Here is a 14,558-nt window from a genome sequence, read left to right as displayed (position 1 = left end):
ACACCCTGTAAAAGCTATAATAATGAAACTTTGGATTTAGGGTTTTGAGGTGTGATCAAATCGAAAATGCTATCCATTTCTTTCTTAAAAAATGCGTCGTTTTTTTAATTTTTGAGGGTCCTTTCTTAATGATAGTAGGCCGTAGAAAAGATCACATGTCAAAAAATATAACATCAAAAAGTAGTCTTTTTTGAGTACTACCACATAAAAATAAGAATTTTGGAAATCGTCCAACGCCATCCTAAATATGGAGGTGTTCCGACGTTAAGTAAATTACACTGTATATACAGGCTGTCTACTATAATAATTCAGAGCCAGTTTTGATATTTATTATTATTATTTTCCAAAATTAAATCTTCTGTTAAAACTCTTGAAAAATCTAATGTTGTTTATAAAATTCCATGTCATAATTGTAATAAATTATACATAGGTCAAACTTCTAAGTAGGTAAGGCGACAGTTGAGACAGACGGACGCCCGGACGTCGGGACGCCCGCTTGTGGCCTTCAGTAGTGTGCGATCGGGGGTCGCTCGGCCCAGATCGGCTGGCAGGTGCAAAGGCGTCGGGACTTGAGATTGGAGTAAGGTAAATTTATAAACATAAGACAATTAATTTATTTCGTTCGATTATAATAATTAACATCCGGCGCATGATTATTTATAATTAGTATATACACAGGTAGCAGAGTAATATTTTAGGAATTGAAAATAGTTATTTATTCTTAATAATTGCATAACTATCTAGGTTATGCCGGGCTATATATACGTTGATAATTATTTTTAGATAATTGTGTATCAAAGAATGGCCATAATCCTGTTTACCAAGATTTCAGGTAAGTATTGTAACTGTCTAAAAATCATTAAATGGACTATTAAAGTGCTCGATAAATAAGTATTGCACTAAAATGTAGAGGAGGCCGAGGAGGTATTACGACGAAGTATTTATGTACCAAAGCCCGTGTACTCTGGGACGTTGCCATAATTGTTTTTATTAGTCTGTCATTTCAATAATTACAGATTTAGTGTCCCTGAGACAGAAAAATGTTAATTAAATTTGCAACGTTTTTCGCTTATAATATACACTTATTTCTATCTCAAAAACGGGTTAAGGTTTATAAAGACTGCACTCTATGCTTTACTTACATTTAAGAAGTGTTTGTAGAGGCTTTAATAATTAAAAAAATATTTATCGGTAATTGACAAAGCCCCAGAGGTATATTTTATATTACAAGCTTAATTTTAACACATCGTTTTCGTTATTAGCATACTTTAGAGCTACAGCAGAAAACTGTAAGGTACAAATAGGAAACGAAAATATATGAACCCTAACAACACCTTAAAAATTACGGAAAAACAGGCATCGCCCAAACATAACTGTCAAGAGAAAATACATTGCGATCCTTTACAATAGGTGAAGATTTCCTCTATAATTAGATCAAAATTTGGGAACAAAATTATATCGGTTGTAAATAAATCTCTATTATGGCTCTGTATATCGCGTGTGTGGTATCATAGCTGGAGTAGTGATAGTATACGCACATACAAACTCTGAAACCGAATCGACAATCTCTGTATATTCTTTGTCTTTTGTTCTATTAAAAATATGTAATGGCATACCATAGTTGCCAAATAACTATCGCGAGATGCCCCCACAGTGTTAAAATAAAAATTCAAAATAAGGGATTTGAAAATGTAATTTTAAATGATTATAAAGTAAATGTTTAGTTAGTTTTATATTCATTACCTATAGTTGGTGGTTAGCAGAATGTATCAAATTTATACAAAAATAAGCATCACTTGCAACTTCTATGATAAAACGTAATGAGGTGTTAATATGATACTTTTAAGTGAATCAATATGTCAGCAATAGTCTCATGACTTATAACTGACAGCAGTATTTTTATTTTAATTGAAATAATACAGTTATAAATATAATAGCGCACAAACATTTAAAAGTACAATGTGTATAAACATCCCACGATGTAACTATTAATGTCTTCATAGCTTAACCTGAATATGTTTGGGTCTATTAGCCCAATATAAGTACCTCTTTTAATATTATGTGTACTTACTTTCACAAATATTTACGTCTATTCAGTCTATTTTCAATAAATTAATTTTGTTATTTATATAATGCTGTTCAAAAATAAAAAATATGATTGAATATTTTTAGTTTTCACGAGGGATTTTATAGTACATCCAAAGTTTTAAACTAATAAAATAAGCTAACCATGAAAAAAGACAGGTACTAATATCTGTTACTTTCTCTAATAATGGAACTGATATTTTTACATACATGACCATACAAATAAAAGATATATTAATATGATAAAATAAAACTAAAGTTAATTCATTTACACTGTACAATTAGACAACTCTAGCAGACTTTCCGCTATAATCACGTATTGAGATAAAAATTTGGGGCCAAATTGTTTCGAATACAAATAAAACTGTATGTTTTTGTAATATCATAGATTTAAAATAAATAACATCTTTAGACAAGACCATTACCTTCATGTGTATAATGTCTAGTACGGATACGACACTATGCTTCTGCCTCAAGTATAATTTTACCTTACGATTCCCGTACGGCAATATTTCCGTGGTAGATGTTAAAACCTCAGAATGTAACGGAATTTTATTATCCGACAACTACCGCACATGTCACAGCATTGAAAAAAGCTATTAATTAGCAAAATAATAGAATTTGAAATTATAAATATTATTAAATCCATTTTTCTATCAGAGATAATGACTAGCGTTTTAATCATATTGAACCCCTCTTAGAAAATATTGTTTTATTAAAAATTGATTGAGATATGAAAAAATGCATACAAGCAAAGGCATAATAGCGTTCAAATTATCTTGGTGCATCAATCTGTTACTCTGTTAATATAATTATTATGGAATATTTGCATATATTTAGAAAAATGTATATATTTTTAGTACTTAGTGGAAGGGAGGAAATTACGTATGTGATGATGGTGGAAAATATAATATATTAAAATAATAATATATTTTAAAATATACCTTTTGATAAAAAAGCGAGATGCACGCAATCGTGGGGGACATGTTTTGGTAGAAATATTATTTATTATTTTTCTTAATTATATGGGAATAATAAGCTTACCGAAGTTACATAAGTACTTAATCACTGGAAACAGACAAAACTTTAGTATACCTATCCATATCCGGTTACATCACTGTGAATGAAGTATTTAATGTTTAAATTAGATTTATGAAAATGGTAATATATTTTAAACATCCCTTCTGATAATGAAGCGAAATGCATGCGAACGTAGGGTATATATTTTGGTAGAAATAATATTTTCATGAGAATAGCTAGCCGATGACATTCTTAATCAGTGGAAACAGACAAGCCTTTAGTATGTATATCTATCCATTTACATCTAGGCAGATATTCAAGTACATCGTGTGAATGAAGTATTTAATGTTTAAATTAGATTTAAAAATAATTTGCTTTAAATAATCGAGAATTGTTTTGAAAATTCTAGGATCCAAAGTATGAGAGGTCTCATCATTATGAATTTAAATATTTGTGGTACTGTAATAGTGCTTCATTCTTATTATTTTATGTTTAACTTATCAATACCGTTTCGATTATTAGCATACTTTAGGCGTACAACAGTGAATATCACTGTGAAAGGATAAGTAAAAAGGAATACGACAATCTTTATTGTCCCAATAACTAAATAAGAAAAACAATTACCCACCTTTGCTCTACTATGGCGATACAATAAGTTCAAACATCTCCTTTTTATTAAGAAGGACGCAACGGAAATAATATAAACTTATTAATTTACTAAAAATATCACTTTAAAATGGTTGAAATAAGAAAATTTCAAAAAACACATCACTGGATGGGTAAAGAACATGGACCTGAATTCATTGTATTTATAATTATTAGTTTATCTAAAATCCATAAGAATGTTTAATTAAAAATGTATATAGACATTGCAGCAAAAAAATAGTACTAGCTGTATTTCTCGAAATATGACAAATTTATATAAGTAAATGTAAATATACTTGCAGCTTCTTTGAGAGAAAAGTAAAGAGGTGCTAATATTTGCTTATGGAATATTTAAACTATCTGCCACCTATACAAGTTTGCTAATATTTTAAAACGAGGCAGTGGTAATGTCTGTCAGCATGACAGAATAGGATGCTAAGGGCGTCAAGAAAATAAATGCTTATTATTTTGTAGCAGGTACTATATTCTGTCTTTAATAAGGCAGTAAATTTTCCATTAAATTCATTCTGGTATTTTTGGCCGGTGTTATTGACTATAATAGTAAAATATAAAATTTTCTATAGTATCCCCAAAAAACGTGATTGTCGCTGCTACAAGTAACAATTATTTTAGTTACATCCTTTGTTTTCTATTCAAACTTGTATCAGCTTGTTTTAGGCTACATCCGGGTGGTCTTGTAGAATATGGGTAGTCGTGATAAGAGGAGTGAGTAGGTACCCTGTCTGGAATTTTGAGACGGCCATATGTTAGGAGGGTGGTCGTTGTTTTCTTTTCTATTTCATAAATGCATTAGTTTGCATTTACATCTTGTAGTCAGTTAAGTGGGAGGAGGACTGCATCCCCGTTGAATCCCGAGATTGCGATCAGGAGAAGTTAGTGTAACGTTATTTACTTGTTCGTTCTGAAGGAGAAAGTACGCGTCTAGGACTGAACTCTCAGTATTTTAGTGTTTTCAATCTCAACATATAATTATTATATTATTCTATACGTATTCTCAATATTTTAATGTTAAAGTATAATTGTATTATTGTTTTGATTCCGACTCCAACGATTTGCACCTTTATACTTTACACAGGTAAGTCATTTTGCTGATTAAACAGACTAAGGCACAAATAACATGTATTTTTATTCCCACACAGTGAATTCACACATGCGTGTTTCTAGTATCTATATTATTTTTGCATTCTATTAAATTTTAAAAATTACTTACACAATTACTATTTGATATACCTATGCATTTATTTTAAGAACACTTGCTTATTTTCCATTTTAAAAGGCTGTCGAAATTTTAGTGGAGAAGTATTAAAAATATATAATAATTACACGTTCTATAATCTCACATCAGGCAAATAGCCTTACAATAAGTTAAACTGCAATAAGTTACAAGTTCAAAATTAGGTTAATTGCATATTTTCCAATCTTATACTAAATAGTCTGTAAGTATTTTACATTTCTTGATACGTTTAATGTTGTTATTCAGATCTTTAAAAAGTTATTCATCGTTAGGATTGATATAAGTAATTATCAAATACAGGTATATTAATGTTTCAACGTGCATATTATATATACATAGTATATGAAAATAAAAACCATAGCAAAATGAGCTAATATTGTTTATAAAAAATAATTGCAAAGTATGTTTTTTCAACAATAACGTCGTTATAAAGGCTGCTACATCAAAATCACCAAGATAAAAGGATTTATCTAAAAATTAGGTACACTCTTAAGAATCTTAGTTTTAGTAATTTTAAAATAAATGTCGTAAACAAGATTAAATAGCACATATCACCATAATACGTCATCCAAATAAAATCTAATCGAACATCAGGCCATTGTTTTGAAAGTATATTAGTATAATATACTTTTTCAATATTTTTGAAAAAATTGTATCGTAACTGCGCTACAAAGACAGCCGTTGCTGCGCGGTGGTAAACTATGTAGTTAATGGCTGTTATATTACACAGGGTGACAATTTTCAGAACCAGAAACCGGACCTAGTGTATCCGAAGGATTTTTGCACTTTTAGATTAGAATATCTCGAGAACCTAGGGTGATGGGTCATTTCTGAGCTTGGATTCATAATAGCGCACCAAAATCCTTTGGGTACAATAGATCCGGTCTCTGGTTCTGGATTTTCGTAAAATTTTGTCGGCCTGTACACTTACTTTTTGGTAATTTTGTAAGAATGTACTCTAATGGTAGGTATAGCAAATGGCATTTAAACGTATAGCAACTCTACTTTCTAAAATTTTTCAAGAAGTGCATCTAGGTGTGCTATAATAATATAAAATCAGAATAAATATGCCAATAATTGTGTTGTTTATTCAAAATATTAGAATTAAAATTAAATTTTTCAATACGAATATGAATATGTTTTTGAATTGAAATAGCTATTTATGAATAAGATGTATTAAATGCATTATATGCATTATTATATTATATTATATGCAAATGCATGAAAGTGCAAGCACGTGTAAAACTAGCCATATATGATCTGAAATATAAAACAACAATAATGCGAGATAAAGATGATTTTTATTGCTAGAGGAATTTTTAACAACTGTCCAATTAAAAATGTATACTTGATAATTTTATAGCTCGTATGCATGCATTCTATAGAATAATCTAAAAATACAAATTCTTGTGTCTGTTAATATAGCTCACTGTTTGTAGGTTCCATAAAACCACTTGATATATTTATTATATACATTTTAAAGTAAATGTTTATGAAAATTATTTGAAGAATATTAATGTAAATTATGCATACAAAAACCTCAAAATTAAAATGTATGCCCTATCAAAATCAATACCAATATCGCGTAACAGCGTTGAAGGAACAAATAAAATTCGCAAACGCAAATTTTGCAAATAACTTTTATGAACATTTTGAGATTTTGTTTTTAAATCTTTTTAACAGCATTGTTTTGACTTCTATTAAGCTACTTACGGGCCTATATATATATATATATGACCATCATAGGTAACTTTCAAATGTAGATGAAGATCAATATCCATTTTACTTATGGAAATATATGAAGACTTCAGAGGTTGTATATTAAATTAAAGGACGTGATGTATTTTGAATTTACTACAGATATACTACATATAACAGGTGATAAGAACCCCACATGAAATGTTTTGTAATGGTTGTTTCTATGTCATATGCTGTCAAGATCAACAAATTTATGAAACCTTTGTGATTTAGTCTCCAGATTTACATTTAAATTTTTGTTTTGATACCCAAAAGCAAACTACTAGATAAACAATTTTAAGTGGTACCTACAGTACCATATTTAGATTTGTTTCTTGGGATAGAGGAAAAGAAAGATATCGAGATGAATTAACTTAATAAGACATTTTAATTATACATTTAAAGCTAAATTAATTATAAAGTTAGACTCTGCACTTATATAGGTTAAAATGAAAAATATTCGATGACGTAAAATTGTAACAATTATACATAAATGGAATATCTTGAATTAAAAAGGGATAACGAACTAGAAAAGGAAGCAGATATTACAGTGCGCCAGGAATATTATTAAATAAAAAAATCTTCTAAAGTCAAGAAGAAACAGCGAAAGCTGCGTTTTTATATTGATCTGCTATTTTGTCATCTGTGTATACTTACTTCAAGGGACAAGTATTTTTAAGTTAACTTAAAAAATACTTAATGTCACTTGCAGCTGGAAGAATCAAAAGGTTTAAACGATTTTCTTTGCCTAACAAGGTTTATTAATTTATTGTAGATAATAATAAAATACAAGAATTGAATAGAATAGAATTGAAAATGAAAAATAAGTTTGTCTTCCCAGATGTGTGACAAACAAGTCCATCCGATTCAAGAGCATGTTTATTATCGTAATTTAAAGAAACTAATTAAAATTACCGTTATACACCGTACAGTTTATAATGCCTACAAAATGTTACTAAAATTGTTTGAATTATTTTTATCACACTGGGAAAAAATAACTAAACTAGACAGATCATATCTAGATACTAGTAGTTATATATGGCACACAGTGTTATAGAGTAAAATTTCCCTTTTAATTGTAACAAGGACGTGTTAGTTGGAGTCAATCTTATTTACCTGTTCTTTATCCCCGATATAAGTACTATTTTTGAGGTCCAATTTGCATTTTGCCTTTGACTCTTTATGGTTTTATGAATTAAAACTAGCAATTTGCATTTCTTTGTATAACTATCAATTTGTAACTGTTACTCATTTGTCACGATTTCCTACAATAATAAAACATATTTTTATGCAAAAGAATTAAAATAAACGCGAATACACCACCTTTACTACTATTTACAAGTTTAGATTTGTTCCTTAAATATGTATATATTCTTATACCGTAGACTTCAATCTAACCAATTTTTGGTTATTTTGTTGTTTTGCTACAATAAGACATTTTTTATGTAGAACAAGTAAATTAAAGCAAAAATATAAGAGTGGAATCATAATTTGCCATAAATTTGAAAATATCTATGAGTATATAGAAGAAAAGAAAGGGACATACAATTTTATTTACTGTATTTGTTTAACCATTTAACCATTTATGTCCTTGAATTGGCAAATAATCACTTCATATTTTGCCTTGTAAATGATTGTAACGAACGTTTAATATACATTGATCATTAATGTGGTCGCTGATACCAAAACATGTACATTGAAATACATTTTTATGCGCTACTTAAAAATACACCTTTTCTGGTAATAGGCAAAGTCAAAAATTGCAGCAAGTATATTTTCGCAATAGATAATTTGGTTAAAAATATTAATGCTAATAATATAACCCCATTTAGTATATAGTATATTTTAGTAGAAATTTCTTTTAAAACAGGTCCTTAAAGTTGCTCCATGTATCTATAATATCATCATAACAGAAAAACAGCGATATAAATGATCCATATTCATCAAATATGTAAAACATATATGTGCTTCTATAAAGAGTAATTATGGTTATGTAAAATTATAACTATTGGTATATAATTGTTAATTTTTAATATGGGTATGACGTCAGATATTTTTAATTGACTATACTATGTAGTCTATTGATTCTACATTAAACAACAGAAACGAAAATAAGCATAATAATTCCATATATTAAAATTAAAATATATTAAAAGCCCAACGTAAGCCAGCGGAGAAAACAATACACTAAATGAAATAATTTTGAGTTTTCATTTGAGAAAGTATATAAAAGTATTTTAAGGTCATTACAATTATAATCGGTGTCATTAATAGTGATTGTATTGTCCATTTTTAACAAATTCATTGTATGAAAAATTTACTAATGTTATTGTACAAAAATTAATATATAAGCACTACTACAGTGTTCGCTTTCAAGATATAATTGATACTTTAATTTAAATGCATCTAAATGGAAAATTTTCAATTTCTTAAACTTGTATAAAAAGCAGAAGAAGTTTGAGACCAGATTAATATGTCTTCTAAGCGTTATATCCACATAAAATTTTGATCTATTTATTCATTGTGAACTAATTCAATTCATAAAGTTTGTAAAAATGCATTGTTTTATGTAAATAAAGAAGAAATAATGAATTTCAGACGACCTTTTAGAAATATAAAATAGTTTGATGTTACTTGAGGATGTAAATAGGAATCCGTGAATTGGTGTACGTATGTGTTATTACTAGTGTTGTAATAGTGTAAAATTTTAAAAATATTTCTATTTAAGGAAAATATACTTTTATTATTAATATTTGTCTCAGTTTCCAAAAGCTTGTGTTCTCAGAATTACTACTTAAATTTTAAGTTAAAACTGGAGATAATCTGGTACTAGAGGTACTTACATTCATGCTATGTACTTAACGAGTTAATAATTTAAATTCACATTACTAATCAGCCCCTTTGCTTTCAGGTTTCATCGATACCCTATATCCAGAGCATATAAATAAGAGAGCTGTATAGACAATCAATCAGTTTTCAACGACGATTTGTATTGTGAAGACGTCCTTTGCGGTACCCTTTACGATAAGTTGAGAAATATGGAAAAATTTATTATCATTAAAGATATGCTGAAAAAGGTACGCCGATTCAATTTGACCGGGCGTACTATTGAATTTAAAATTAAACCCATAGCTGATGGTACTGAACCTGTAGGATGGATAAAGGATGCTGTTAACCAAATAATAGCTAAAGGTACAGAAGATCTGGATCTCCAGGATCAAGTAGCGTTTTCATTCTGCTCCAAGGATTTTCTACGGGGCGAGGGCTGGGCCCGTTTCAGACCAGTGAACGAGATTACTTATGACGACATATGGAGTATAATAAGCAGTGTATACCAATCAAACTCGTCTGGAATCAAGACGGAAACATTTTACCTTGGTGTGACTACTGTGAAAATGCCTGTTGGTCGCGGAAAAGGCCGGGCTCGTAAGTTCAATACGTTTGATGAAGAATGCAGTATGCGTAGAGGAATTATTTCTATTAACAACAAAGATAACTTATGCCTACCTCGCGCATTAGTGGTTGCAAAGAGTTACGTTGACAAGGATCGTGAATATACAAAAGTGCGTAGACATATAGGAAAAGTACAGCGGCAAGGGGCTTTGGAGCTTTGTCATAACGCTAGTGTCTCGATTCCTGATGAGGGTGCTGGTATACAAATATTTCAGAGATACCTTACGGGCTACAGAATTGTTGTTTATGATTATGGAAACAAAGGTCGTGAAGTCATATTCAGTGGTGGTAGTGAGGGACCTGCACTTAATTTACTCCACCATAAGGGTCACTATAACGTAATAACTTCGTTGACTGCTGCTTTTTGTTGTGGTTATTATTGCGAGATATGTTACACTCCATACGACCACAAAAATAAGCACAGATGAGGGGGTACATGCCCATGTTGTCAACAAACACCCACATGTCCCCCCGCGCAAAAGTTAATATGCGATTGTTGCAAAAGATCATTCAGAGGTCAAGATTGTTACGATAATCACAGAAAATCAGGTTCATTGGGACAAAGCACAGTTTGCGATCAAATTACATATTGTGACAAATGCTTGAGGACCATAAAAGCCGACCGAAAACACCATTGCGGTGAAATATTTTGTAAAATATGCAACGTTCATGTACCTCAAGATCATCTGTGCTTCATACAACCCGACTTAAGGAAACCCAAAACTAACGACCTGCTTTTTGTTTTTTACGATCTAGAAACAAGACAAGAAAATCAGCGAGATAATGGATCCCTCCATCATGAACCGAACCTTTGTGTATACAAACAGTGTTGTGATATATGTATGAACTCACAACAAAATACCTGCTCGAAGTGTGGTGTCCGCTTACAGGTATTGAAAGTAGACCCGATTACAAGATTCGTTGAATTTCTGCTAAATCAGAGAAAATTATTCAAGAAGGTGGTAGTTATGGCCCATAATGGAGGTAGCTTTGATCATCAATTTATTTTAAACCATATCCTGACTAAAATGAATCTTACTCCTGAATTAGTTATGCGTGGCACAAAGCTGATTTTAATGGAATTGGATAACTTAAAATTTTTGGACTCTCTTAATTATTTTCCAATGGCGTTGTCTAAACTACCTAAAGCATTTGGGTTGATATAGCTGAAAAAGGGGTATTTCCCCCATCTTTTTAATACATCCGGAAATGAAAATTATAAAGGATCATTGCCCGCTCTAAAATATTATAGTCCTGATAACTTAGTAGGGAGTGAAAGAACTAATTTAATAAAATGGCATTCAGAGAAGATCCGTGAAAAATACGTGTTCGACTTTCAGAAAGAGCTAATGGAATATTGTATATCCGATGTAGAAATACTTACTACGGCCTGTTTGAAATTTAGGCAGCAGCTTTTGGAAACAAGTAAAGTGTGCCCTTTTACCGAAGCCTGCACCATAGCGTCAGCATGCAATAAAGTGTTTCGTCGCAACTTCCTCCAGGCAAACACCATAGGTATTATCCCTAAGAACGGGTACAGATGGCGTGATAACCAGAGTAGAATAGCCATACAGTGGTTGGTGTGGGAAGAAAGACAACGTGGTGTAAGTATAATGCATGCTGCCAAAGGAAAGGAAACAGTGTTGGAGGGAGTAAAAGTCGATGGTTATTGCAATGAAACAAATCAAATCTTTGAGTTTTATGGGTGCTATTACCACGGTTGTGCACATTGTTTCAAATACAACAGAAACAATCCCACATATGAAGATCCGTCAGATACTTTAGAAAGACGCTTTGAAAGCACTGCTGCCAAAACGGAACGTCTCAAAAATCTAGGATACGATATCATCGAAATATGGGAATGCAACTTTCGTACGTTAATGAAAGACAATAAAGATATTAATTTGTATACTGAAAAGCATGCTCTACTTGTTAATGCTCCATTAAACCCTCGCGATGCATTTTATGGTGGAAGAACGGGCAATACCTTCGAATACTATAAAGTTAATCAGGGTGAAAAAATCAAGTATCTAGATGTGTGTTCCCTATACCCCTGGGTTTGTAAATATGGCAAATTTCCTGTAGGTCATCCGAAAATCTATCTCGGTGAAGAATGTAACGCCCTAGATTTAAAAGAAATAGATGGTCTTATAAAATGCAAAATCTTACCGCCTCAGGATTTGTATCACCCTGTTCTACCACAGAAGATAAATAACAAACTTATGTTTGTACTTTGTCGGATATGTGGACAACAAATGCAAAAGAACACTTGCAGTCATGAAGAGGATGAAAGAGCTTTAAGTGGAACATGGGTTGCCGATGAAGTAATGAAAGCTTTGGAGAAAGGGTACAGATTGATGGAGATCTATGAAGTCTGGAATTGAGATGCAAAAATTTGACAAAATTACAAAAGCAGAAGGTTTGTTCACTACTATGATGAACAAATTTATAAAAGCAAAGCAGCAAGCTTCCGGATGGCCTAAAACGTGTGATACAACAGAAAAACGTAACGAATATATCGAAGAGTTTCTAGTCCGGGAAAACGTTCAATTAGAATTTAATGAAATCTGTGAAAATCCTGGTCTTCGTTCTCTAGCTAAATTAATGCTTAATTCATTCTGGGGCAAGTTTGGCCAGAGAGAAAACCAAACAAAAACAACAATAGTCAATACACCTAAATAATTCTTTGATATGTTAACAAACCCTTCCATTGATGTATGCCACGCATTACCCGTAAATGAAAATACCCTAATAATAAACTGGCAATTCAAAGAAGAAGCTTGTGACTCTCTTGCCACCGTTAATGTGTGCATTGCAGCCTACACCACGACACAAGCAAGGTTAAAACTATACAGTTACTTGGAGCAATTAGGAGAAAGGGTGTTATATTACGATACAGATTCAATTATCTTTACCCACCGAGAAGGAGAATTTGAACCAACAGTGGGCAAATTCATAGGCGACTTGACAGATGAATTGGAATCTTATGGTTCTGGGGCTTACATCACGGAATTTGCAAGTGGCGGTCCAAAAAATTACGCCTACAAAGTATTATCACCTAGCAATCAGCATGAAGAAATAGTGTGCAAAGTTAAAGGTATATCCTTGACACATGCAGCCTCACAAATTGTAAATTTCGAAACTATAAAGNTCCTGGGGCTTACATCACGGAATTTGCAAGTGGCGGTCCAAAAAATTACGCCTACAAAGTATTATCACCTAGCAATCAGCATGAAGAAATAGTGTGCAAAGTTAAAGGTATATCCTTGACACATGCAGCCTCACAAATTGTAAATTTCGAAACTATAAAGAATATGGTTCTCCGACCTTCAGAGCCCGTATACATAACTTCAAACCGTATAAGAAGAACAAATATACACGAAATTATAAATCGCAAGGAAACCAAAATATATCGTCCAAATTCTACAAAAAGGTGGTTCCACAAAGACCACGAGTCGGTGCCATATGGCTACAAAAAACAAAGGACTGAATAATTGCATTTTAAGTAACACAACAGGGACATATCACATAAAACATTGAGAATATATATTTAGTTATTTTAAATTAATTTTTGTTATTGTTTACTTCATATATTTTAAAAAACAAAGAACTCAGTAATTATACTTAAATATATATGTATTTAAAAATATTTGTTTGGTATTTAGTGATTAGTTAAGATAATTTAGCACTTACAATCATGTTATTTTTATTAAAACTGTTTAATATATAATTTAATTAAACTGTATGTATTAATGTGTATTCTTTATTTTCCTTTCTTTATTGCATATTTATAAAAAAAAATAATGAAAAATTGTATGTTAAAAATATGTGTATTTTCGATACGACTATATTTTTACAATCATAATAATCATTATAGTAGTATCAGTTTAGTAGTATTATTTATGTAAAATAATATTAATTAAATTATTTGAATGACTTTGTTACTATTACCATATATTGTCATTTATTGCGCAAAGGAGGCGTGGATACTAAATGCACTATTTGAGTAATTTTCCAAGAAAGAAGTCAGTATAAGCACTTTCTGGCTATATATGTGGTTGTCGTAGTACCAAATATGTACGAACATAAGTCAGTAGATATGCTTTCATTACCCTAAAGGCTTTATCCAAATGATCGATTTTTGCTTTGTCGCTCATTTGCAAAATCAGCTACCGATATTTAACGACATAGCAGGATAAAGAGGGATAATCTCCCTCGATCCCAAATCATTGGGGCCAATTTCTAGCCATGGAATAATGGCGCGCGTACATAAAATTAAAAATATCTTCATATTTCAAATTTAAATATTTTACCAAAAGAGTTCTGAAAAATACGGTGCTGTTTTCCTTTTAAAATATATATT

General features: G+C 31.1%; 1 protein-coding gene across 1 annotated transcript; it reads left to right on the top strand.

Annotated features, from left to right (window-relative positions):
* The first annotated feature begins 801 nt into the window (after positions 1-801).
* Positions 802-12,579, top strand: LOC108909186. Its single transcript, XM_018713433.1, has 4 exons — positions 802-832; positions 9,875-10,168; positions 11,501-12,067; positions 12,281-12,579. Exons 1-4 carry the CDS (start codon positions 802-804, stop codon positions 12,577-12,579), a joined length of 1,191 nt encoding a protein of 396 aa, XP_018568949.1.
* The last annotated feature ends 1,979 nt before the right edge of the window (positions 12,580-14,558 follow it).

Source organism: Anoplophora glabripennis, unplaced genomic scaffold, assembly GCF_000390285.2.
Source record: "Anoplophora glabripennis isolate ALB-LARVAE unplaced genomic scaffold, Agla_2.0 scaffold571, whole genome shotgun sequence".
Classification (NCBI taxonomy): domain Eukaryota; kingdom Metazoa; phylum Arthropoda; class Insecta; order Coleoptera; family Cerambycidae; genus Anoplophora; species Anoplophora glabripennis.
Note: the sequence above shows the minus strand (reverse complement) of the source record. Positions and strands in the feature narration are given on the sequence as shown.

Bases quoted from the DNA above. Each gene is read 5' to 3' on its own strand.
- LOC108909186 (XM_018713433.1), top strand. From the start codon at position 802: ATGGCCATAATCCTGTTTACCAAGATTTCAG. The intron at 833-9,874 runs GTAAGTATTGTA...TTAAACCCATAG, and splicing joins CCTGTTTACCAAGATTTCAG to CTGATGGTACTGAACCTGTA. The intron at 10,169-11,500 runs GTAAGTTCAATA...AATGGCATTCAG, and splicing joins TCGCGGAAAAGGCCGGGCTC to AGAAGATCCGTGAAAAATAC.